Source organism: Canis lupus, chromosome 36, assembly GCF_011100685.1.
Source record: "Canis lupus familiaris isolate Mischka breed German Shepherd chromosome 36, alternate assembly UU_Cfam_GSD_1.0, whole genome shotgun sequence".
Classification (NCBI taxonomy): Eukaryota; Metazoa; Chordata; class Mammalia; order Carnivora; family Canidae; genus Canis; species Canis lupus.
The window spans coordinates 4,391,622-4,418,588 of NC_049257.1; the positions used below are offsets into that span (position 1 = coordinate 4,391,622).

Below are 26,967 nucleotides of genomic sequence, written 5' to 3' on the forward strand. Positions count from 1 at the left end.
AGGACAGTATTCCAGGCGGTGGGAATAGACAAAGCAGAAGCCTACGGGGACCTGTACCAGGGTCTTGGAAGAGGAAGAAGTAGGCTGGTATGGCTTGTGCAGGATGAGTGAGGGCAAAAGTGGCAGGATATAAGATGTAACAGACAACAGATTATAGGAACTGACATAATCTGACATGAATTTTAAAAACATTTCTCTGACTGCTGTGTGGAAAATAGCCAGGAGAAGGAGAATGGGAATGGAAAAGGTGGAGGAAGAGAAATTTAAGGGATGGAGATGTTATTATAATAACTCTGACTTAAAAGGTAGAACCTTTTATTTATGACGATAGGTGAGGGTATTGGTAGGAGATGTGCAGGGGAAAAGTAAGAGTCAAAGATAATACCAAGGCTTTTGGCTAGAGCATTGGGATAATAGGTTTCCATTTTTTGAGAAAAAAAAAAAAACTGGAGAAGGAGTAGGTCTGCAGGGAAAAACAAGAATACATTTTGGGCATACTAGATTTGAGGCAGTGGGGTGTGTGAATTTGGAGTTCAGGAGAGAGGCATAGACCAGGATCTTAATTGTATTTGTCAGCCTATAAATGACATCTAAATAATACCGCATTGATTGAGATCACCTAGGAAGTGTATATGCTTAGAGGATGGAGCCCCCAGGGCACTCCCAGGCCAAGAAATTAGAATGATGAGGAGGATCCATCCAAATTTATTGGAAGGAGAAACCAGTCAGGTCAAAAACAAAGGGAGATAAAAGCAGAGAGAGAGAATGGCTTCCTGGGAACCAAGTGTCAAGTTTTCCAAGGAGGAGGTGGTGATCACTTCCATCTTAATAGTTCAAGTAAAGTGAGGACTGAGATCTCCTGGAATGAACAAGATGAAGATCAATGATGACCTTGGTAAGCACAGCTTTGCTAGAGTGGAGGGACAAAATTGCCCATGAGAGAATGAGTAGAAAGAAGTTGGAGATAATGTGTAGGCCATAGAATGGTACATTTTCTACAGGAGGGTGCCTGGGGTCAAGGGAGAGTATTTTTAAAACAGAAGTCATAATGGCATGATTTGTAGGTTAATAGAAAAGATCTAGAAGAGAAGAGACAAGGGGTGGTGGGAGAGAGATTGAGATGACCTTGAATAGGAGAGAGGGGATGGGATGTAGCACATAAATGAAGGGGCTGGCCTTAGGAGTACAGATACTTTATGCATTGTAAAAGGGAAGGTGGGTAATGGGTACAAATTCTAATTGGTTGGTAGATGTGATATTGGAAGCCTGTGGAGATCCTATTCTTGCTAAATGAGATATTGATAGATAAAAAAAATCACATCAAAATCATTATTTTCTTCAGTCTACTCACCAAGAGAACAATGAAGGTGGCGTTTCTTAATCCATTCATAACACATCTTACACTTGACACTTCAACTATGATCAAACTATAATGGTATATGTAAGTGATGAATCACCAAATTCTACACCTGGAACTAATATTGTACCGTGTGCTAGCTAGCTGGAATTTAAATAAAAACTTGGGGAACAAAATCTATAATTGTGTGGTTTCTTATAAATTTCTCTCCCAAGGAGAGAAATCCTCAGGGAATATTAAGAAGAGTAAAGCGACAGACACAGTGAAACTGTTTGCACCCATAGAACAACAAATACTCCCTAGTAGGCAGACTACTAAAGAGTTTTAAAATTATCAGTTTCCAAAAAAAAAAAAATTATTAGTTTCCTGTCTATTTAACAATTTTGAACTAAACTAGGACGGGACCAAAGCCATGAAAATGACCCTAAATAGTTTAAAACTGAGCTTTCTCAAAATTGGTTAATCACAAAATTAACAGCAAACCGCAATCACAATGGTGCACAGCATAGCGTAGTGTTTAGAATCATGGACTGTGGAGTTAGGCTTCTTGGGTTCAAATTCTGAATCTCTTTATGGCAGTATGACTTTGGGGAAATTCTGTATCTTCTATGTGTCTCATTTTTTTCCTTGATAAAATGAAGATCATATTAATACCCAACCCTTAGGGTTGTTGAGAAGATTAAATGAACACAGAATAGTGCCTTGCATGAAGCAAGCACTCTATAAATGTCTGTTAATTAAATCAAATCACTATGAATAATCCAGAGCTAGGAAGAAAATATAGCCAAAAATTAATACCTGGAATTAATTTAAAAAAATTTTTTTGAAAACTGCCTATTGGAAAATCTCTTACAAGGAAACATGTATCTGATTCTTGATGACCCAGGCTGCTATTTTCCCGTCTCCATCTGACTTTTTCTTAAAACTGCGCCCTGACAAAGAGTAGGAAGATTCTCTCACCAACTTTTGTTTTTACTTTTTAAAGAGAAGCCCTAGTAGAAAACTCCACTATTTCCCTAAGTTTTATTGAGAAATAATTGGCATACATCCTTGTATAAGTTTAAGGCATACTGTATGATGGTTTGTTTTGTATGATGTAGTGTAGGATGATTACCAAAATAGGTCCAACTAACATCCAATTTCTCATATAGATACAATAAAAACAAACAAAGAAGAAAAGAATAAGGGAAAAAATTTTTTCTCCTTGTGATGAGAATTCTTAAGATTTACTCTCGTAACTTTCTATACAGCAGTGTTAGCTATGGTCACCATATTGTGCAATTAATACCTGTTATGCATTTATCTTATAACTGGAAGTTTGTACCATTGGACAATCTTACTCTACTTTTCCCTCCTGTCACCCTCTCTCTTGTGATCATAGTCCAATCTTTTTTTCAGAGTTTTTTTTTTTTTAAGATCGCACACATAAGTGAGATCACATAGTATTTGCCTTTCTCTGATTTCACTTAGCATAATTACTTTCTCTGACTACACTTAGCATAATGATTTCACTTTCTCTTATTTTTTTAGCATAATGCATTCAAGGTCTATCCATGTTGTTGCAAATGGTATATTTCCTCAGTTTTAATGGCTGAATAATATTCCATTATATATATACATGTACATAAACCATGACTTCTTCATTCACCCATTGATGGATACTTAGGTTGTTCCCATGTCTTGATTACTGCAAATAATGCTGCTTTGAATATGGGGGTGCAGATAACTTTTTGAGTTAGTGTTTTTCCTACCTTTGGATATAGTCCCAAAAGTGGAATTGCTGGATTATATGATAGTTCTATTTTAATTTTTTGAGGATCCTCCCTACTGTTTCCCATACGGCTGTACCAATTCATAATCTTACCAATAGTGCACAAAGTTTCCCTTTTTCCCACATCCATGCCAGTGTTTGCTACCTCTTGTCTTTTTGATGATGGCCATTATAAAGATCATTAGGTGATAACTCATTGTGGTTTTAATTTGTATTCCCTAATGACTAGTGATGTTGAGCATCTTTTCATGTACCTGTGGCCTTTTATATGCCTTCTTCATAGAAATGTCTATTCAGATCCTTTAAAAATGCCTAATTTTTAAATTGGGTTGTTTTTGTTTTTACTGTTAAGTTTTATGAATTCCTTATGTATTTTGGTTATTAACCCCTTCTCAGATATATGTTTTGCAAATACTTTTTCCTATTGCATACATTGTCTTCTCATTTTATTGGTGGTTTCTTTTGATTGCAGAAGCTTTTTAGTTTGATGTAGTCCCACTTGTTTATTTTTTATTATGTTGCTTGTTATTCAGGTATCATTCCTAAAATCCACGTCAAGGAGCTTTGCTCCTATGCTTCCTTGTAGGAGTTTTACAGTTTCAGATCCTATTTTTAATTCTTCAACCCATTTTGAGTTAATTTTTGTGAGTGGTATAATATATGGTTCCAGTTTCATTCTTTACATGTGAATATCCAGTTATCCCAGTTACATTTATTGAAGAGACTCTCTTTTCTTCAGTGAGTATTCATGACTCTCTTATCAAGTATTAACTGACCATAAAGAGTTGGGTTTATTTCTGGGCTTTCTATTTTGTTCCATTAGTCTATTTGTCTATTTTTTATGCCAGTACTATACTGTTTTGATGACTATAGTTATAATATAGCTTGACATTAAGAAGTATGATACCTCCTGCTTTGTTCTTTCTTAGGATTTCCTTGGCTCTTCAGAGTCTTCTGTGGTTCCATATACATTTCAGGAGAGTTTTTTCTACTTCTGTAAAAAAATGCCATTGGATTTTTGATAGTGATTGCACTGAATTTATAGATGACTTTCAGTAGCATTGACATATCAACAATATTGCTTCTTCTAACCCATGAACACGGGATACCTTTCCATTTAATTGAGTCTTCTTCAATTTCTTTCATTAGTGTCTTGTAGTTTTTAGCATGAAGATATTTCACTTCCTTATTTAAATTTGTTGAGTATTTTATTGTTTTTGATGCTTTTGATGCTACTATAATGGGATTGATTTCTTTGTTTTTAAAAATTTTATTTTTTACTGATCAGAAATGCTATTGATTTTTGTATGTTAATTTTGTATCCTGCAACTTTACTAAATTTACTGATTAAACAGTTTTTGGTTGAGTCTCTAGGATTTTCTATATATAAAATGTCATCTGCAAATAGAGACAATTTTACTTCCACCCTTCTAATCCTGATACCCCTCCCTCCCCCCTCCCTTCCTTCCTTCCTTCCTTCCTTCCTTCCTTCCTTCCTTCCTTCCTTCCTTCCTTCCTTCCTTCTCTTTCATTGCCTGATTGCTCTAGCTAGGATGTCCAGTACTATGTTGAATAGAAGTGTAAGAACGGGAATCCTATGCTGTTCCTGATGTTAGAAAAGCTTTCATCCTTTCACCCACTAAGTATGATGCCAACAATGAGCTTGGCTTATATGGCCTTTATTGTGTTGGGATATGTTCTCTCTATGCCTGATTAAGAGTTTTTATTAGGGGTGTCTGGATGGCTCAGTTGATTAGCATCTGCCTTCGGTTCAGGTCATGATCCCAGGGTCCTGTGATCAAGTCCCAATATCAGGTTCCCTGCTCAGCAGGGAGTCTGCTTCTCCCTGCCCCTTACTTGTTCTTTCTTTCTCTGTCAAATAAATAAGTAAAATCTTTAAAAAGAGAGTTTTTATCATGCATGAATGAATGGATTTTGCTGAATGCTTTTCATGCATCCTTTGAGGTGATCATATAATCCTTTTCTTTCATTCTATTAATGTGATGTATCACATTGGTTAATTTGCATATGCTAAACATCTTTGCATCCCAGAAATAAATCCCACTTGATCATGGTGAATGATACTTTTAACATGTTGCTAAATTTAGTTTACTAGTATTTTATTGAGAATTTTGTCATCATCAGTAATTCATCAGGGATTGACCTACAGTTTTCTTTTCTAGTAGTGTCCTTTTCTGATTTAGGAATCAGGCCTTGAAAAATGAATTTTGAATTTTCCCTCCTCTTCAATTTTTTGGGAAAAGTTTGAGACGGTTTGGTATTAATTGTTCTTTAAATGTTTACTGAAATTCAACAGTGAAGCCACCTAGTTCTGAGCTTTTCTTTATTGGAAGATATTTTATTCCTGATTTAAAATCTCACTAGTAATTAGTCTATCCAGATTTACTATTTCTTTCTGATTCAATATTGGTCATTCATATATTTCTAAGAATTTTCTCATTTCTCCTAAGTTGTCCAGTTTTTTGGCATGTAAATGTTCATAGTAGCCTCTGAAGGTCCTTTTCTCATCTGTGGTTTCAGTTGTAATATCTCTTTACTCATTTATAATTTTGTTGATTTGGGTCTTTTTTTTCTTTAGTTAGTCTATTTAAGGGGTTTGTCAGTTTTGTTTGTCTTTTCAAAGAACTAACTCTTAGTTTGTTAATTTTTCTATTCTCTATTACATTTATTATGCTCTAATCTTTACTATTTCCTTTCTTCTGCTAATTTGGGCTCATTTTGTTTTTCTAGTTGCTTGAGGTATAGAGTTAGGTTGTTTTCTTGGGCTATTTCTTCTTAATGTAGGCACTTACTGCTATGAACTTCCCTCTAAAAACAGCTTTTGCTATGTCCCGTAAGTTCTGGCTTGGTAAGTTTCCATTTTCATTTGTTTCAAGAAACATTATTTCTTCTTTAATTTCTTCTTTGAGCCATTAGTTATTCAAGAGAGCATTGTTTAATATCCATGTGTTTATGAATTTTCCAGTTTTCCTCTTGTTATTGATTTCTAATTTCATGCCATTGTGGTCAGAGAAGACACTTGGTACAATTTTAGCCTTGTTATATTTGCTAAGACTTGTTTTGTGGCCTAATATAAGGTACATCTTAGAAAATGTTCCATGTGCATTTAAGAATGTGTATTCTGTTGTTGGCTAGAACGTTTTGTATGTCTGTTAGTTCCATTTGGTCTACAGTATTGTTCAGATCCACTGTTTCCTTATTGATTCTCCATTTGGAAATCTATCCATTGTTTAGACTATTAAAGTGCCCAACTATTATTGTATTACTGTTTATTTCCCCCTTTTAGCTCTGTTAGTTTTTGCTTTACATATTTAGGTGCTCCAATGTTGGGTGCATAAATCTTTACAGTTATATCATCTTCATGTCTTAAAACTTTTATCATTAAATAATGATCTTCTTTATATATTTTTACTATTTTTAGTTTAAAGTCTATTTTATCTGATGTAAGCATAGCTACTTTTGGAATTTTGCTTTGTTTAGTTTTTTGTTGTGGATTGGTTGGTTGGCTTTGGTTACCATTTGTTTGAAACATCTCTATCCATCCCTTGACTTTCAGTCTATGTCTGTCTTTAAGACTAAAGAGAGTGTCTTTGCAAGCAGCATATTGTTGGGTCTGGGGTTTTGGTTTTTTTATTAAGTCCATTCAGCCATTGTATGTTTTTTGATTGGGGAATTTAATCTGTTTACATTTAAAGTAATTTTTGATAGGTAAGAACTTATTATTGCCATTTTGTTAATTGTTTTCTGTTTATTTTGTAGATCCATTTTTCCTTGTTTCTTATCTGTCATTTCTTTTAAGTTTTGATATCTTTTGGTATTGATATACTTTGACTTCTTTATCATATTTTTTTGGTAATTACTACAAGATTTTCCTTTGTGGTTACCATAAGGTTTACCAAAAAATATATTAAAGTATATAACAACTTCACTTCAATAGAATATATTTTACACATTTACTTCTTTTCCCCTTTCATATTTTAGGTTATTGCTGTTACAATTGACATGTGTTTTCTTTGCATTGTGTAATAAAAGATCATTGTATTGATTATTTTTTCCATGTTCTTTTTTTTAACTCATAAACTAGAATTGTGAGTTATGTACCACTATTACCATATTGCAGAATCTAACAATGACTATATATTTACCATTACCAGTGAAATTTATGCTATTTTGTGTTTTTATGATGTTAATTAGCATTCTTTCACTCCCACTCAAGAACTCTCTTTAGTATTTCTTGTAAGGCAAGTGTTGTAGTAATGAATTTCCTCAGCTTTTGTTGTTTGGGAATCTTTACTCTTCCTTCATTTCTGAAGGACAGTACCACTGAGTATAAAATTCTTGATTGACAGTTTTCTTTCAATTTAATTGGACTTCAATTTGCCAACATATAAAATAACACCCAGGGCTCATCCTGCCAAGTACCCCTCTCAGTGCCCATCACCCAGTCACCCCAACCCCCCCCCCCCTCCCTTTCTACTACCCCTTGTTCATTTCCCAGAGTTAGGTGTCTCCCATGTTTTGTCACCCTCACTGATATTTTCACTCATTTTCTCTCCTTTCCCCTTTATTCCCCCTCATTAATTTTTATATTCCCCAAATGAATGAGACCATATAATGTTTGTCCTTCTCCGATTGACTTATTTCACTCAGCATAATGCTCTGCATCACTGGCCATCAGGAAAACACAAATCAAAACCACAATGAGATACCACCTCACACCAGTGAGAATGGTGAAAATTAACAAGACAGAAAATAACAAATGTTGGAGAGGATGTGGAGAAAGGGGAACCCTCTTGCACTGTTGGTGGGAATGTGAACTGGTGCAGCCACTCTGGAAAACTGTGTGGAGGTTCCTTAAAGAGTTAAAAATAGAACTGCCCTATGACCCATCAATTGCACTGCTGGGGATTTACCCCAAAGATACAGATGCAGTGAAACGCCGGTACACCTGTACCCCGATGTTTATAGCAGCAATGTCCACAATAGCCAAACTGTGGAAGGAGTCTTGGTGTCCATTGAAAGATGAATGGATAAAGAAGCTGTGGTCTATGTATACAATGGAATATTTCTCAGCCATTACAAACGACAAATACCCACCATTTTCCATTTTCTTTCAATTTTTTGAATGTTATCATTCAATTGTCTCCTGGCCTAAAATATTTGTGCTGAAAAATCTACTGATGCTCTTATAGGGGTCTCCTTATATGTAACTTTTTTTTTTTTATACTGCTCTTAAAATTCATCTTAATGTAGCCCTATTTGGTTCAATCTATTTGGGGTCTTTTGGTATTCATGGATCTGAATGTTCATTTCTCTCCTAAGATTTGAGAAGTTTTTAACCATTATTGCTTTAAATATATTTTCTGTCCTTTTCTTTTTCTATTTTCATTCTGAAATTCCTATGTGAATTATTATATTATTATTAATTATAATTATTATAAGTGTAATTATTCTTACTCTTTTTTCTTTTTCTCCTCTAAGTTTTCTAATGTCTTATCCTCTCAGTTGCTGAATCTTTCTTCTGCATGGTTGAGTCTACTTCTGAAACTCTGTTGAATTTTTCAGTTCAGTTAAGTTCAACTTAAAGATCCCTTTTTGTTTGGTTTGGTTTGGGTTTGTTTTTTTTGTTGTTGTTGATGGTTGCCATATCCTTGTTGAACTTCTCATTTTGTTTATGTACTGTTTTCCTAATTTTGTTTAGTTGTCTACATTTTCTTGCACTTCACTAAACTTCCTTAAAAGGATTATTCTGAATTTCTTTTTTTTTTAAGATTTTATTTATTTATCCATGAGACACACCCAGAGAGAGAGAGGCAGAGACACAGGCCAAGGGAGAAGCAGGCTCCAAGCAGGGAGCCTGACATGGGACTCGATCCCAGGTCCCCAAGATCACACCCAGGGCCAAATGTGGTGCTAAACCGCTGAACCACCAGGGCTGCCCATATTCTGAATTTCTTTGAGAGTTCATAGATCTCACTATCTTTAGGGTAAGTTATAAGAATTTTATTAGTTCCTTTTGGTGGTATCATATTTATCTGATTCCTTATGTTGGCTTCTGTGCATTTTAGTCATGGAGCTCCTCTTACAGACTTTACAGGTATGCTTTGGCAGGAACAGTTCTTCACCAGTAGGCTCAGTTTGGGTTTCTGGGTGTGTCTGCTGGTAATGTCTTTGGGTAGGTGGGGCTTACTGTTATGGCCTATTTTGGGGTGAGGGAAATATTCAAGCTCTGAGGACAGGGATGGGGATATGCCATTGACTGAGAACATTTAAATAGGACTGCTAGCTTGGTTCTCTATACAAGTGAAGCTATAGGATGGGCTCCACAGTTGTTTGAATTCTCTGGTCAGGCTTACTAGATGGTTGGGACTGGATATGATATTCAGTAATAGATGGAGCTATGAATTAGACTCCCTGCACTGTCAGAACAGCAGGACATGGCCCAAGGTCTGTTCTACTCACTGTCTGGGAAACCAAATCAGGCCTGACTGTGCACTGAATTCCCTGGTCAGGTGAGGCCACCAGTTTGCTCTGCAGATGAGGGAAGCCATAGGCTGTGCTCTCTGTTCAAGTGCCACTATGTGAAGGGCTGTTGAATCATCTATGCAACTTCTCAGGTGCTCTGGTTAAGTTCCCTAGCTGGACAGGTTAAAGGTTATATTCACCAATAAGCAGGGTGATGAATTAAATCCCCTGCCCTGGCAGAATGGAAGAGCAGCTCTAAAACTGCTTTTGTGTGTTGTCTTAATGAAGCCAACCTCCACCCCAAGTTCCCTGACTACTGCCTTTGCTCTGTAAACTATCAGCTCTGCTGCCCTTCTCTCAACTTGAGTACCACTGGACCACACAGCTTTCAGGGTATTTTTACCTCTGGTCAGATGAGGCTGGATGACACTCTCCACAGTAGGTAGGCCTGTGTCTCAGCTCCCTTGCCTGAATATGAAGGAAGGGATGCTCCTGGCTACACTCAAATTCCCAAACAGGATCTCTACTGGAGAAGGTCCGGGACCTATCCTCAGACTTGTCAATGAATTATTCCCCCTACCTATGCATAGCATAGGAAGCTTCCATGCCCTGTGGCTTTGCTCTGGGGGCTATCAGTTTTGTCCACTCACCTTTTAATTTAAGTGTCACTGGACCACACAGCTCCAAGAAACTGTTACAACCCCTTCTGGTTAAAGGGGACTGGATGGCACTTTCCACAGTGGGTGAGGCTATGACTCAGCACCTTGACTGGACATGGGCAAACTAGGCTCCAGGGTGGGCAAAACTCCTATCTGAGGATCCAAATTAGGCAGATCTGCACCCACAACTTGGTGCCGCAGATGAGCAAAACTACTCTTGTGATTACTATTTGGACATTGTGGGTACAAACTCAGTTTGCCAAGATCTGTGTGCTGGTTGTTGCAAGCCCCACCTTCAGCCTTCTCCATTACAGATCCCTAATAGCTGGGCCCCTGCAGATTGCCCTGCAATCCCTGTTGTATGAGAGAAGAGGAGGGGCTCCCACAAAGTGATTCAAAATGCTAGGGGAAGCTGGTCATCGCCCCTGGCCTTTTTCCACTGGAGGAACTGGAGGCTCAAGGGAGACCTCTTTGTGTGATGCTGGGTGGAGGATTAATGCAGTGTCAATGTGTAGCCCCTTTTCTTACTCTTCTCATGCAGTATGTGATGTCTGGTACAGGGGCCAGCTTCAGCCTCACCCCCATGTTCTAGAATTCTCCCAGTGCTGTCTTGCTCTTGAAGAGATGTTAGTTCTTTATCTGAGTGGGAATGAAATCAAGAATGACTTATGTCACCATCCTGGTGACATCACCTAGAGATGTTAATTTTTAAATACAGTTGAAACTAGAAAAGTGAGCTGCTTGGACTACCATCCTACCTTCATGTCACCTGTTGATTGATAATTGTGCATTTGAATGTACATTCAGTCTCATATTGAAATGTTAGAATCAGTTAATTAATAAGCTTAAGTTAATGTCCATTTCTAAACTTTAATAACAAAATCAGGAACATTATGAATATTTTAAAATTATATGATCTTTGATTTCTTTTGGATAATTAAACCTCCCATATTACATTAATTTCTTTACTTAATATTATTCAGAGGGCCAATATTAAAAATTCAGAAAATAATAAACTGAACCCAATTTATTTGGAGTCATTTTTACAAAAAATATACATTCACTATCTTCTTCTTCTAACTATTATAATATCCTGATAGTTACTTTACTCATTAGGTTTTATAGCTCCCTCATTTGTGGTATTTCATCAGACTCTCAAACAAAAAGACCAATAATTAAAAGACAATCACCCCTTTTCACAAGAGTGCAACTTTACACTTCTGGGAGTTAGTAATTGAGAGAACTGGGAGGTAGTTCAACAGACTGGGCCTTAGCCAGATGGTGCTACTTTGGCTTTAGTGGCAGGTGGTTCCTTTAAAGAGAGGATGTTTGCAAGTGAGAAATTTAAGTGGGTGTATATTAAAGCAGAGATCAAACTGGAGTTCAGAGAGTTTCAAAGACATATTTTTAAGGTCCAAGGCATCAATCAGAATTTTTATATTCTATATTCTCCATTTTATGAAAATGTAAAAAAGTGCTCTAAGCTCATTTTAGATCACCTGAGTGTCATGGCATTACTATGCTGCTGAGTGCTGCCATAATGTTTTTTGTAAGTTCACAGTTCAGTTGGTCCCTAGTGATACATTAAATACATTTACAATATTTATATCTTAAGTCATTTTAGCCTCAGTGGGATCCAGTTATCTCTCTTTTACACACACACACACACACACACACACACACACACACACACGTGTGCATGTGTGCTGTTCCTTTAACCAAGGGATGTTGTCCAGGTAGTGTTCTTATCTTAAAGGCTCTTTAAGCCTTTATCCCACTACCTAAATCCTCAAATCTATATCACCTTCCCTCTGCAATAGCAGAGAATTCACTGGAAATGAAAGGCAAGCAGTCACAGGCATTTGAAAGAAATTGCATAGGACAGTTCTATGTCCTGCAGTTCAGGGCACAAATGCATACAGTAGCAATTAAAAGCCTAAACAAAAACAAAAAAAATTAATAGAGAGTTGGTGAACCTTATTGGAGTCAGGCAGGGCAAAATGTTCATACACTAAGGCCTGAACTTTGATCAATTATAGCAAAACTAATAACTTATTGGCATAAGAGGATTCACACTAGGAAGCAATCAGGCTAGCATGGGCCATCATGAGGATAGATACCAAAGTATGGTTTGCTGATACAGGACCAGGAAATAAGAGAAGAGGAGATCCCGACATGAATGAAGGCAAAGGCGCTATCCTAAACTCCTTAAGCTATCAGTACCACTGAGAGAACTGGGAAAGTCACACTGTAATTATGTGTGTGCATATGTACATACACAAGTATATCCATTTGTAAATACTGTGTATATATGCATAAATACTTAATTTACTTATGTAGTCATAATTTAATTGTAAACTCCATGTAGTCCATTTTGTATTTTTAATTTTTCTCTATTTAATTTTTCTTTTTGGTCTACTCATAAAATTTAAAGCTAAAAGAAACCCTTTTGTATTATTAGTAAGAGCTTCTACTAACCTAACCAAGAATTACATATTATCTTCGTGGTGGAGCAGGTAAACACAGCCCTTTAAAAAGATACCAGAGTGGTACCTGGGCGACTCAGTTGGTTAAGTGTCCAACTTTTGATCTCAGCTCAGGTCTTGATCTAAGGGTCATGAGTTTAGGCTTGACATTGGACTCCATGCTGAGTGTGGAGCCTACATAGATAGATAGATAGATAGATAGATAGATAGATACCAGAAAAGGGGCAATTTCTGTTTGAGTAGGGTGACCTCTTAGAATTGCATGAAGGATTGTGTATAATGTGTCTCACATTGAAGACACTTGGTACACACTTATTGAATAAATGAATAAACCCATGGATAAACGATTATCCTATTTGGACCTTTAGTGACCCCCTTGGGTTTATACACAGTTTTACTGTCAATATATCCTACTGAGAGCTGATACAACTATTCTATGTATAATAAGGTGGTGAGAAGTGAGGAGTAATTTTACCTGAGCCTAGATGGGTGGGTTTGGTCTAGTGGTGGAAGTATTAGAAATGCCAAGTCTCTGAGTAGTTTTATCAGCCTGTTTCCTGCCATGAGAATTTTGGGAGGTCCATGAGCTTCCTTTCATTTCGTATTCACTCTGTCCTTTTCAGTCCAAGCTGGCAGTATTTCTGATAAAATTTTCTCAAGAACCAAGTGAACCTTTGCAGATTTTATGGGGATTTCACTCCATTAGACAAAAGCCACACAACCACAGGTCTTTTTGAGATAATCCTTTCTCTCTCTCTCTCTTGGTTTTCTATTGAAGTGGCTGAGAGAAATCACTCTTAAACTTCCAGAGTCTCTCTAATTTGAAATCTATGAGAAGCACTCTTAATCTCTTGGAAGGGTCTTTTATATGACTGAATACTCTGACCCTGTGCTCTTTGCAAGGCTATAACAAAGGGCTGTATATTCACACTTTCAGCCTTTTCTGTATGGCATGATGATGGCAATAATCTCTTAACTCTGGAGCTGTTTGCCACTTAGATAGGCTGAGAATTTCCCAGAGCATCAAATCTCTTCTTTTTACTATAAGTAGCAATAAACCCTAGTGGCATCTTCAACACTTTGGAAATCTTATAGCTCATCACATATGAAGTTCATTACTCAGGAATGTTCTCCACCTAACTGCAGCACAGAATTAATTCCTTAGGCTCCTTGTCACCACCTAGCAGTGACCCTCCTTTCCCCAGTTTTCAAGAGTATGTTCATCTCTTCCTTCTGAGACTCAGCAGCCACATCTTTAACATCCATATTTTTACTAAATCAGTTCAAGGCATTCTAGTCTTTTTCCTATTATGTTCCTAAAATTCTTCCTGCTTCTTCTCACTTCCCAATTCCAAAGCTACTTCCACATTTTCAGGTATTTGTTATGGCAACAATTCACTTCTAGATACCAAAAACTGTACTAGTTTTTTAATTGCTCTGTAACAAATTACCACAAATTTAGCAGTTTAAAACAACACTCAACTCAGAAGTCCGACATGGTGTACCTGGCTCTCTGCCCATGACATCACCAGAATGAAATCAAGGTGCTGACAAAACTGAGTTCTAATATGGAAGCTTTAGAGGAAATTATGCTTCCAAGCTTATTCTTGTTTTTGGCAGAATTCAGTTCCTTACAGTTGCAGAACCATAGGTTACAGGTTCCCATTTCCCTTCTGGCTATCGTCCAGGGCCACTCTCAGCCAGTAGAGTCTACACACATTCCTTGCCATGTGACTTCCTCATCTTCAAGCCAAACTATTGAGTCATGGCTTTTTCATGCTTTAAATCTCTGATGACCCCTCTTGTGGGTCATCAGCCAAAGAAAACTCTGTACTTTTAAAAGACCCATGTGATTAGGCCAAGCTCTTACAGGTAATCTCCCTTTCTCGGGGTTATCTGTGCCATATAACATAACCTAACCCACAGAAGTTATAGTCCTGGTGATTATATAGGATATGTATCCCAGGAGGGCAGGAAATTTTGGGGCTCATCTTAGAAGCCTGCCTATCACAGGTGTTATTCATTAGCCCCCTTTAAGTCCCAACAATCCTGAAGAAGTAGAGTTTATAGTCTGGGAATTCATTTTTTTATCATTCTCTATGTCTACCTCCCCACCCCCACCATTCTTAGCTCTTTAGATCAGTACATTATTAGATTAAGAAACACTGGGTAAAAAAAAAAAGAAGAAGAAGAAAGAAAAAGAAACCTGGGTAAGGGATTTCATGATAAATTGTTCTCATAGGAACCCACAGATTCCCACACTGAGAGAATAGCTTTGATCTGAATTGAAAAGATACTCTGTATTCCCTCCTAAACACAGAGCTTCTTGAATCTTCTGGAAAGCAGTACTGTTCTAGCCTTCTAGCCTGCATTCTGTTTATGATAGCCTACCTTCTTTTATTTTAGACTTTCTGCTCTCCTCTGATTATCTGTGGAAGAATATAATTCTGAGTATTTGCTATATCACCTGAGGACAAGGGGGACCACCTAAATGCCAAGGTTCTACTGAAGTCTGGGTCTATTGATATTTACTGATATGATGTCACTTGAGGTTAAGAGATCACAAAATGATAGATTTCTCCCCAGAAACATCTCTGAGGTAAGACTGAAGGTCACATGGCTGATGGGCCATGGCTGGTGAAGTTATTCTGACTTTCCTGATAATGCTTCCCATCTCTTAGCTGTACAACATGGAGGCTTCAGTGCTGGATTAAGAATTAGTAAAACTGGGAGAAAATTTGTAACATGCTAGAGCAAGGAAGGAATATGTCTCCTTTTAATGTAAGCCTTGCTTGAAGTCTCTATTTTGGGAGTGAGGCTGTAACTATCTTTGCTTTGACCCCATAGAACTCCAGGCATCAAGCAGCAAAAAACCTCCTAAAACTCTGTGATGCAGAATAGTTTTTATATTGTTCAAGCCATCCAAAATCTACATCTAGTGAAAGGCTGGTACTGGGACCAATATTACATATCAGGCATTTTAAGGTTCACCTAGCACAGTAGTTTTGTTTCTTACAATAGCTTCTAGGGTTGGTTTATGGGAAGACATTATCTTTTGCTTTTATCATGACAATAATTTCAAAAGTGGAGAGATGCTTCTGAAATATTGCCATTATCACCAAACAGCCTATGAATCAAAACTTACCTTGAGTCTTGAGATAAAACTATGAAAACTGTGAATGCTATATTCAACTCAAGTTTTAAAGCACAGAAGAAAAAATGATCTAATAATTTAAAGGTCAATTTGAAAAGAGTTGGGCATCTACCAGGGTAAACCTTGGCACTAGATACAAATTAAAATGTTATTCCAGCAAAAAGACAGTGTCATTCCCTAAAAGATAAACTGCTGAGAAGAAGAATTAGGAAAAAGATTATTTGTTATTCAGAAATCCTTAGGTGGGGTTTTATACATGGAATAGTTTCTCTATCTCTACACCTGCTAACTTATAAGAAGAGAAGTCCAGGCAGGTGAAACAGTAGATGAGGAAAAACAGAGCACCAGCTGACAAAGCAATCAGTCTCAAGTCAGGGGGAGCTTCTGACTTGAGAAACTATAAGTGTGTTTCTGTCAAACTGCTGTTAAACACCAAAGAACTAAAATTGTTTCTAGCATAGAAAATAGAACAAAGAGAGTCTGGATTAGTAGTACATATAAAGGTAGCCAGAACTTTGGTCAGTTTGTCTGAGTTGACATAGAAATTTTGGATAAACTATAACACAACAGCACACAAACACACAGAGTCCCCAGTCCTGAAGATAAAGATGGAACTCAAAGTCAGAGCAGTAAGGAGCCAAAACCAAAGGACCCTGAGCAGAACTGGGCCAGATACAGACCTGAGGAGCTGGTGGCTGGGTCTTTAATATTAGCTGTGAGATTTGTGTACATGAGAGCTGAAATCGTGCCACCTAAAAAGAGTAAAAAGTCCTGTAAGACTTGTCCGTATACAAAATGGGAACAAGACACACCAGGACCACTCCCCGGAAAAGTGACATGAGAGCTAACTTTCTGCTTGGGACCAGAGGGAAAAAGGGATCATGAGCAGATCCCAGGCTGGTGCTGTGCGTGAGTGCTAGATGAGCACCCTCTGAAAGGTCCCAGAATAGGTTCCCAATCTCACAGGTAACCCACGTGGTCCTGGGCCAGTAAAATGTATAGGGCCCTAAGCAGAAGTGAACAAAACTCTCCATAAGGATGCTCTTACTGGGACGCCTGGGTGGCTCAGTGGTTGAGCGTCTGCCTTAGGCTCAGGGCATGATCCTGGAATGCCAGGATCGAGTCTCACATGGGCTCCCAGCATGGAGCCTGCTTCTCCCTCTGCCTGTGTCTCTGCCTCTATCTCTGTGTCTCCCATGAATAAATAAATAAAGTCTTAAAAAAAAAAAAGATGCTCTCACTATCGGGTAACGGTTCATAAAGGAAAACACAATTCAAAAAAGGAAAAAAGTTTAATAACTTTGATTATTTGATCATTTTAAATTTCTGTGAAACTCCAGACACTATAAACCAAATTTAAAGGCAGAGGACCATTGAAAGAAAATATATGGAACCCATATAACTGACAACGAGAAATAGTATCCAGAATTTATAAAGAACTTCTACAGATTAATAAAGAAGAGACAAACAAAAAGTATTAATTGGCAATGCACCGAGGAAGAAAATGCCCAATGAACACGAGGGGATTTTTAATCTCACAAGTGATCAGATGAATCCAATTTAAAATACTAAGAGGGGGAGGAATGCCTGGGTGGCTCAGCGGCTTAGTGCCTGCCTTCAACTCAGGGTGTGATCCTGGAGTTCCGGGATCGAGTCCCACATTGGGCTCCCTGCACAGAGCCTGCTTCTCCCTTTGCCTGTGTCTCTGTCTCTCATGAAGAAATAAACAAAATCTTTTAAAAAATAAAATAAAACACTAGGATACTGTTCACATTCATCAGATTGGCAAAAGTCAAAAAGAAGATAATATTTTTTTTAAGAAGATAATATTTTTATAATATTCTTATAAACTAAAAAAAAAAACTCTTATAAAATTGAAAGCATACAAATCATATCACATAGTAATTCTCTTCCTCAGTGTACCATAGAGAAAGCCAGGCACACATGCCCAGTCCACATGAACAAGGCAGCTGCTACAGCACGAACAAGAACAAAACTTTAGAAATGTAGTGTCAATCACTAAGAGAAGTGACGAATGGCAGCCTACTTCTCTAATGAACCAGTCTATAGCAGGGAAGGCTATAGCAGAGAAGGGCTGAACTATGTCTCCTGCTTATTCACATAGCTCTATCTCAAAAATATAAGGTTGAATGAAGAAGTACATGCCTCAGAGTGATATGAGAGTAATCACGAAAAAAATTCAAAAGTCACAAACCATACCTTAAAAGATGTCAAAAGCAATAGATGGCCAGAAAAGATAGGAATAAAATTTATAATTGAGTCTGACTTTGAGGAGGTAAGAAGTGGTACTGAGTAAATCCTCAAGAGAGGACTTCAACTTTATCTGTAAAATAAATCTGATAAAGAATTAAAAACATTAACAATTTCAGTGCTAGGTGATGAGTACTAATGTGTTCATTTTATCCATTTTTGTGGTGTAACAAACACAAGTAACTAAATAAATATCCCAGATATATTTTTAAAATCCTGCCTCAAATTCACTTTTTTTCCCACAGTTTCAGCAATCATTAAAGCTGTTTATAAGTGTTGTGACTAATATTTTGAAAAGTGGGAAGCAAACATTTGCTCAAAAGTAGAGTGATGCATTTGTATCAGCAAATGAAAAACAAACACTCTAACAAGTCAAGAAGTAAATTCTTGAAGAGGCCTTTTGGTATTCCATGAATTGCTCTGACTCTGGTACAATGTATTTTATCAGCAAAGACATCTCTTGACAGTCAGTTGCTCCACTGCAGTCAACCAAAATGCTATCCCAGTATCCTCTTATCTTTCCAAGTCCCTACTTAGTACAAGACTTGACAAGTCATAAATCCCATCCTTTCTTTACCTACCACATTTCTTCTAATTAAAAGTACCTGTGCTCCTGCAGGTCAGTAAAGTGGATTCTCCTCCATGTCCACAAATCTTTGAAGCTTAAACGAACTGAAGCAAGACGCCACTAGAACCTTATGAATCTTTCTAAGAACTGCCTCTGATGATTCCATGCCAAACACCAAGATCAGTCAAAGCTGAATCAGACAACTAAGCATTCGTTCACACATTCACAGCAACAGATTTCATACTTTCTTTTTCTTCTCTGCTCTTTGTAACAATTCTTTCTCCTTCCATAGCTTCTCTTTCTCCTCCTCCTTTTCTCTTCTTCTGGCAGAAATTTCCATTTCCAGTCTTGCTATCTCTTCCTGGTGAGCTCTCCATTGAAGAACCTGAAATAAATGGAAATTCATTCCAATAACTATACCCACTCAAGTGATTTTGCAGACATAATAAGACTACATTCTATATCAAGCAAAGGTTTTCCAAATACACATTAAAATTCTGTGTGCATATGACTGATATGTGCATGATATATATGCAAGATGTGTGTATTAGTGATAAGATGAGAAAGCAACTTTAAAATCATCTCATTCAGGGATTTTTCATTTAGATTCATGGCCTGAGACCCTAAAGAGTCTGTGAATTGACTTCAAAAAAATCTATGAATTCTCATAAACAGTATGTAAAAATTTTTGTTTTTGCATAGGTGTTTTTCTGTAACAACAGTTCTAGTTTCTGGTCAACAGTTTTCAAAAATTCTCAAATGATACTAAGCTCCTAAATAATTTAAGAACCACTGTTATATTTCATCCTTCCTATATTATAAGTGAGGGAAATGAGCCTGAATAAAGGTGAAGAAAAATTTTAAGACATTTAAAAGAACTTTCTGGGTACTGACAGGTATTATTGGTAGAAGCAAAACTGGTTCTGTACTTCTAAACGACACCGGGCAATATGTAAATAAATATATATCACAATATAAAATGTGCATAGCCTTTGACTCACAACCACATTTTGGGGAAGTTATTCAAAGATGATCAATTAGATAAGTGCACAAAAATATATCCACAGGAATGTTCACTATAGTGCTTAAATAGAAAAATTAGAAAGAGCCTAAGTGTCTGGCAACAGGAGGTAGCTTAAATTAATTATGGTACCCTCATGTAATGACTTCCATTGAAAAAGAATAGTCTATAACTATATTCACTGACATTAAAAATGTCTACAACATATTATTAGATGAAAAAAAGCACATGCTTTTACATGTAGTATGCATACATTAGTAGTATGATCTCCTTAATATAAAATATCATCTCTGTATGTATACATAGGAAAAGACTTGGAAGGAAGTTTACCAAAATAATAATACTGATTATCTCCTTATCTCTGAATACCATCATTTCATGAAAGTTTTCATTTTTCAAAGTTTGTTTTCTAAAAATATACTTTCCCCTATTTATCAAAATAATCAAGAGGGGTGCCTGGGTGGCTCAAGCCCAACTCTTGATTACAGCTCAAGTCATGATCTCAGGGTTGTGAGATGGAACCTTGAGAGGGGCTCCATGCTCAGTGAGGAGTCTGCTTTTCTCCCCCTTCCTCTCCCCATCCCTTTGCTCACATGTACTCTCTTTCCCTAAAATAAATAAATCTTCAAAAAAAAAAAAAAATAATCAAGGGGGCAGCCCAGGTAGCTCAGCGGTTTAGCGCCACCTTCAGCTCAGGGTGTGATCCTGGAGACCTGGGATCAAGTCCTGCATCGGGCTCCCTGTATTGAGCCTGCTTCTCCCTCTGCCTGTGTCTCTGCCTCTCTCTTTGTTTCTGGAATAAATAAATAAAATCTTTAAAAAAAATAACCAAGGAAATTCAGACTCTTGGTTTTCAGACACACCTAGGTTTCTCCATCTGCTGCATATCCTGGCCATTATATTTACATTCTTCTTTGGAAGCCCATTCCTAGAATAAGATCATATGCTTTCTATCCTGATCTCCCACTCCCAAACCATTCCTTCCTATAAACCATCTTCCATCTGTAACGTACTGTATTAAAATCAAGTGTTCTATCAAGTGCTGCTAGTGATGCTGCTACATCATGTTGGCCTGTTGACCATCTTTTCCCAATTAAAGCTCTTTACTTCCTGCCCCACAACATTGTTCTCTCTGCTTCTCCACCGATGGATAGCACTCTCTTCTTTTCCTGTTCTCTGTGTCCACTCTCCATCCTCAACTCTACTGCTATCCTTTTTTTTTTTTTTTTCCGAGAGAGAGAGCATGAGTGGGGTGTGAGAGAGCAGAGGGAGAGAAAGGGAAACAATCTTTTTTTAAAATTTTTTTAAAAAAATTTTTATTTATTTATGATAGTCACACAGAGAGAGAGAGGCAGAGACATAGGCAGAGGGAGAAGCAGGCTCTATGCACCGGGAGCCCGATGTGGGATTCGATCCCGGGTCTCCAGGATCACACCCTAGGCCAAAGGCAGGCACTAAACCGCTGCGCCACCCAGGGTTCCTGAAAGGGAAACAATCTTAAGCAGACTCCATGCTGGGCATGGAGCCCAACGTGGGGCTCAATCTCCTGACCCTGAGACCCTAAGCTGAATCCATGAGTCTGATGGTCGACCGACTGAGTCACCCAGCTGCCCCTATTGCTACACTTTTTCTTTGACCTCAGCCACTCTATACTTATTATGTGTGTCTCCTATGAGTTAACCTATCCTTCTCTGTGTTTGACTAAAATGTACAGTATCAGCTTTGTCTTTTTGCCTACAATCCTATCCTAAAAAATGCTTAAAGCCTTTACTATTTGCATGTGCACCCAAAATACAGTATTTTTAAAAATTAAATTCAACATCTTTAGCTCCACCACAGCTTCACAAGCCCTGTGCACCTGCTTCTTCTTTCAAATATCCTGGGTTGTCCTATGGAACCACAAGCAGTTTGTATTTTTTTATTACTGTATATACCTATCAAAATAACTAATTCTTTACATTTTATATCTGACTTGGGCTACCTTATATTTCTTAAGATTAGATGAGTTTTACTTATGACAAATCAATTTCTAAAGTATTGAATTTCCCTAGGCCACTTCACAGTAGGTTCCTAGATCACCCAAAGTCTATCTGCTAAATATATTGAGAAAAATACCAGAGTTCATGATGTGATGCCAATTTATCCCAATAGAACCTAAGTAATTTAGTTTTCTTACAATCAGTGTCCCATTTTAACTTAACTAAGTGTAATCTCGCATTATGTGAATATGTGGCTATTTTTGTTCTTAGCCTCATGGTATGGTCCAAACTATTGTCCTACCTGGAACACCCTCAGTTTCCCCCTATTTCATAGAATGCTCCTTGGGTCAGTACATGTCCCACATCTCCCATGAAACATTCTTCAACCCATGATCATTTTTCTTATTTCACTTACTAAACCATAGCTGCTCTCTAATCATTTTGAGCATAATGTTTAATTTTTATTTACAAGAGGGTCCATGATACACATGTATTTTGTCTTCCTCATACCATCTAGCAGAGTACTAACACATCATAGATGCTCAATAATTACCTTCTATTTAATTTACCAAAACAGACCTTTTTAAACAAAACCTAATAAATGAAGAAGAAATCAAGGCATTAGAATATACCATTTTGTAACATCTAATTAAACAAGGATCATAAATTCTTGTTTATGATCATCAATAGCTACTAAACACTTCACGTTAATAGCAGATGGGAAACTTTGTACTGGAAAAATCAGGCTGGTAACAACTGAACACACTGAACAAACAGATATTTTGGCTTCCTGATGGAAATATACAACCTTCCTTGAAGTATTCCTACCAAAAACTAAAAATGAATATCATCAAATCTCTAGACCTATCTATCAGGTTACAGGAAATTCAGCTAATGGAGAAATATATTAAACAATAGTATAGGGATACAATCAGCAAAACTAAAATTTGAAAAACTTTTTAAAAAAATATTTTATTTATTTTTTCATGAGAGAGAGAGTGAGAGAGAGAGAGGCAGATACACAGGCAGAGGGAGAAGCAGGTTCCATGCAGGGAGCCTGATGGTGGGACTCCATCCCAGGACTCCAGGATCATGCCTTGGGCTGAAGGCAGGTGCTAAACCACTGAGCCACCAGGGGATCCCCTAAAATTTGAAAAACTTTAAAGGAATTTAACAATTACAAGAAAAAAGGAAGGAGAACTATGGATTAAGAGATTTAAGAAACATATCAATTAGATGCAATATGTAGATTATATTTGGCTTTTATTTGAGTAAAATTAATGAAAAAATAAATTACAAAAAAATGTTTTAATATTGATTAATTAGTTGATACTATTAAGAAAATATTGTTGAAATTTTTAGGTATGATTTTAATATAGTTATGCTTTTTTATTTTTATTATTTACTTTTTAAAAGATCTATCCATTTATTTATCTTAGAGAAAGAGGAGAGGGGCAAACACGCTGAGTGTGGAGTCCAACCAGGGGCCCAGCCCCACAACCCCAAGATCATGATCTGAACTGAAATTAAGAGTTGGAAGCTCAACTGACTGAGCCACCCAAGCACCCCTAGTTATGCTTCTTTAAAGAGTCTTTTTGATTTTAGAGATATATATCAAAATATTAATAGATCAAATTGTATGATGTCTGGGGATTTGCTCACTCTTACCCAATGGTCATAGGTAATTGTACAGATGAGACAAATTTGACTAATGAATTGATAACTGTTGACATTGAGTGATAATAGACTTGTTTATGTTTAAATTTTTCCACACTAAAAACCTTGTAAAAATAAATAAACCATAAAATATAATGTATGTCCAAAGAGTTTTATGTAATAAAATATTGTAGTCTCAAGGTTCTCACACAGTAGAAAGGGAGATTTGAGACACACTCAACTAACGAAAAGAAAAGTAGCATACATTTAGCCTTTCTGAGTACTAAGACTATTTTTATAAATTTCAATAGAAAGAAGCTTGGATTTTAGAACTACTCTTCTTAAGACTAACTTACGGGAATTATCATTGAATAACCATTACATATGTGATATAATATTTAATGAAGCCTGCACATAAGCAAATATCTATAACTGGAAAAGATTCCTATTTCTAAAGACAAGTATAGCAAAATAATAATAATAATAATAATAATAATAATAATACCACCAATAAAACTAAGGCAACCCATTTTACCCATCAATTTAGCCAATTTACCCTTCCTTGTCATTTGCGAATCTAAATGATGTTTCTTACGTTCTCCAGAAAAAATATTATGGTAGTTTTTTAACTGGTTAAGTTCATATTAAATCTACATAAGTAAAAACTGTGCCATAAGAGGCTATGGTAGATTTTTAAAATATTTATTTATGATAGACAGAGAGAAAGAGAGAGGCAGAGACACAGACAGAGGGAGAAGCAGGCTCCATGCAGGGAGCCCGACGCGGGACTCCATCCCGGGACCCCAGGATCGTGCCCTGGGCCAAAGGCAGGCGCTAAACCGCTGTTCCACGCAGGGATTCCCATGTGGTAGATTTTTAAATGGGACAAACACTCTGAAGAATTGTAAAATAAAAGGAAGTTCAGTAACCAAAAGCCAATGGGTTAAGATGTCAAGCAACAGATGTATGTATGAAATTCTGGGGAAAAGACTCTTGAGCAAGTCAGCATCAACCTTTAGAAACTCAATTACTGGGGCAGCCCGGGTAGCTCAGTGGTTTAGTGTCTGCCTTCAGCTCAAAAAAAAAAAAAAATTTATTTACTTATTTGTGAGAGACACAGAGAGAGAGGCAGAGACACAGGCAGAGGGAGAAGCAGGCTCCATGCAGGGAGCCCGACGTGGGACTCTATCCTGGGTCTCCAGGATCAGGCCCTGGGCTGAAGGCGGCGCTAAACCGCTGAGCCACCTGGGCTGCCCAATAAAATCGTTTTTTTGTTGTTGTTGTTTTTTGTTTTTTGTTTGTTTTTAAAAGAAAAGAAACTAAATTGCTCCACTTAATGGAATCACAAGAATGGTCAGGGACCCTTAGAGTTTGCTTGAAATCAATAACTCACAATATCATCTGTAATTATAACCATACTCAAAAATAAAAAGTAAAGAGTAAAAGAAGAGAAGGTTGTTGGAGTAGCATTATATCCTAAGCAGCTAGAGTTGTGAGATCTTAACAAGAAACCGGCTCTGCAGCAATCGGTTTCCAGGCAGTAAGGTAAACCGGGCTTTTCAGAATGCACAATGGACACGGTGAAGAATCTGGTGGGAAAAGGGTGTCATTGAAAAAAAAATCCTTATCCCATGGATCCCCAGAGGCAGTCATGGGATTTTGATGGCTCCCATGTGGAGAGAATGATACCCAATTATTGTATTTTTGAGATGCCCAAGAATAAGAAAGCTGGCAGGTGGGCAAAGGAATCAATATTATCACAATAGGCTAAAGTATAGAAGACTTTGGAGCAAACAGTGAGTAAAAGGAAGAATAGTCCAGAAGAACATTTTAGTGGTTTTATTTTAAAGGGTTTGTTAATTATATAGCTTTAAATAGAGCATGTGAGCATAACTGTTCAGCAACTGTGCAGCAATAATAACCACGCAAGAACATTACCACAGTGGCAGTCAGGAGCATGTTGTAAGGAGAGCATTATTTAGATTATTAACTACAGGACATTTTTCCAGGTCTTTAGTTAATACTTTAATGTTCCTGCCAAAGGTACAGTCTGAATGAAACCTTAACCTAACAAAGAACAAATGGAGTTTAAAATGTTCATCTATTGCAAATAATAAAGCATTTAAGATAAAAATGGTTAGTAGCATTACATGTATTCTTTGCTTGAAATTAATAAACACATATATTCTCAGAGTAAATAAAGTACTAGAAAAACAAAAAACAAAGCCCATCAAAACTTCAAAGGTAATAATGGAAATTAACATCAAGGTAACAATATTAACACAATTTTACAACAAAGGTGAGTACATGAAAAATTCTATGATAAGTGGCAATGTGGTATAAAGGAAATGAATACTGAACTGTTGGTCAGAACACCTGCTTTTTTTTGTCTTATCTCTGCCAATAACCAATAATATTGTTACTTTGAACAAATGGCTAACCGTTTTCTTTCATGTGAAAGGGGAGGACTGGATCAGATGACTTCTATGATTTCTGCAAGTTATATTATCCTTATTCGATGTTATATTTTCCTTATATGGAGAGATCACAGTATATGATATGCTCTACAATTTTCTTCTACAAGCAAAAACGAATCGCAATGAGAAAATCAGTATTTTATAGGCCGGTTAAATAATAGACAATTGAATATTAATATAGAATTCTATCATTCATGTTTATGGAAACATTGTGTCATGTGTGTTGCCTTATACAGGAAAAGTTCTGTCTGGCCAATACCTATAACCAGCAACAATAATATTTTAAAAACTGCCATTTATGAGGACTTCTTGTGTGCCAGGCCCCTGCTACACAAAGGCAGTGAACACATGGTATGATGTAATCTTGGAAACAAGCAAGTTCTCTTTTTCACACTTCACGTGGCTGACTTCTACTTACACTTTTTCATGTCTAAGCTTAGAGATCATTTGCTCCAGGAAGCTTTCCCCAACTCACCATGTCTATGTTAGGTGCCTTTTCTAATTCCCTAGCACACTGTCCCTCTCTTTTATTACAACATTCATTAAACCATTTACCTGTACTTCCCACTTGGCTATGAACTCCTTAAGGGCAAGGACCAAATTGGTCTTATCCATAACCTTTCTACCGAGCCTATCATGGTATTTGGTACTTAATAAAGTTTCAAGAAATACTTGGGATATGCACAGAGAAGGCTCTGAGGTTTGCTTGGCAATTAGGTTGACATTTCCCCTTCCCTGCCACACTGGACTGGTCTTTAGAAAGAAAAGGCACCCCCCACCCCTACCATACACCACACATGCTACCATATTCTGACTCCTCCACAGGAGACTTCTGATTCTTGATTTCCCCAGTCCTAGTTGTTTCCATGCCCCCTAGGCTCCATCTCTGCTTGTCTCGACAGTGAAAAAACATCCAGAAAACGTTGTCAGGATTTTCAATAACTAATTCACATTGCTAGCAATATTAGAGGACACGTGCAAAGAAGTGGCAAGCTCTCTGTCTTCTCCTTCAATATTCCTATAAGTTTCTAGATTCAGTTGAGCTGAGTAAACTTCGAGTTTTCATTTTATTAAGTCTTAAA

At 37.1% G+C, this 26,967-nt stretch overlaps 1 protein-coding gene across 18 annotated transcripts in view; it reads right to left on the reverse strand.

Moving 5' to 3' along the window:
* The window catches only part of CCDC148 (coiled-coil domain containing 148), a 285,404-nt gene that overhangs the window by 107,657 nt on the left and 150,780 nt on the right, over positions 1–26,967 (reverse strand). For all 18 annotated transcript variants that reach the window (XR_005384565.1, XR_005384564.1, XM_038584562.1 and 15 more), the window contains one exon: positions 18,997–19,137. Coding sequence is in view for 16 of the 18 variants with exons in the window: in XM_038584562.1 (XP_038440490.1) it covers positions 18,997–19,137 (141 nt within the window). In the remaining 2 variants the exon portion in view is untranslated. The remainder of the gene's footprint in view (positions 1–18,996; positions 19,138–26,967) is intronic.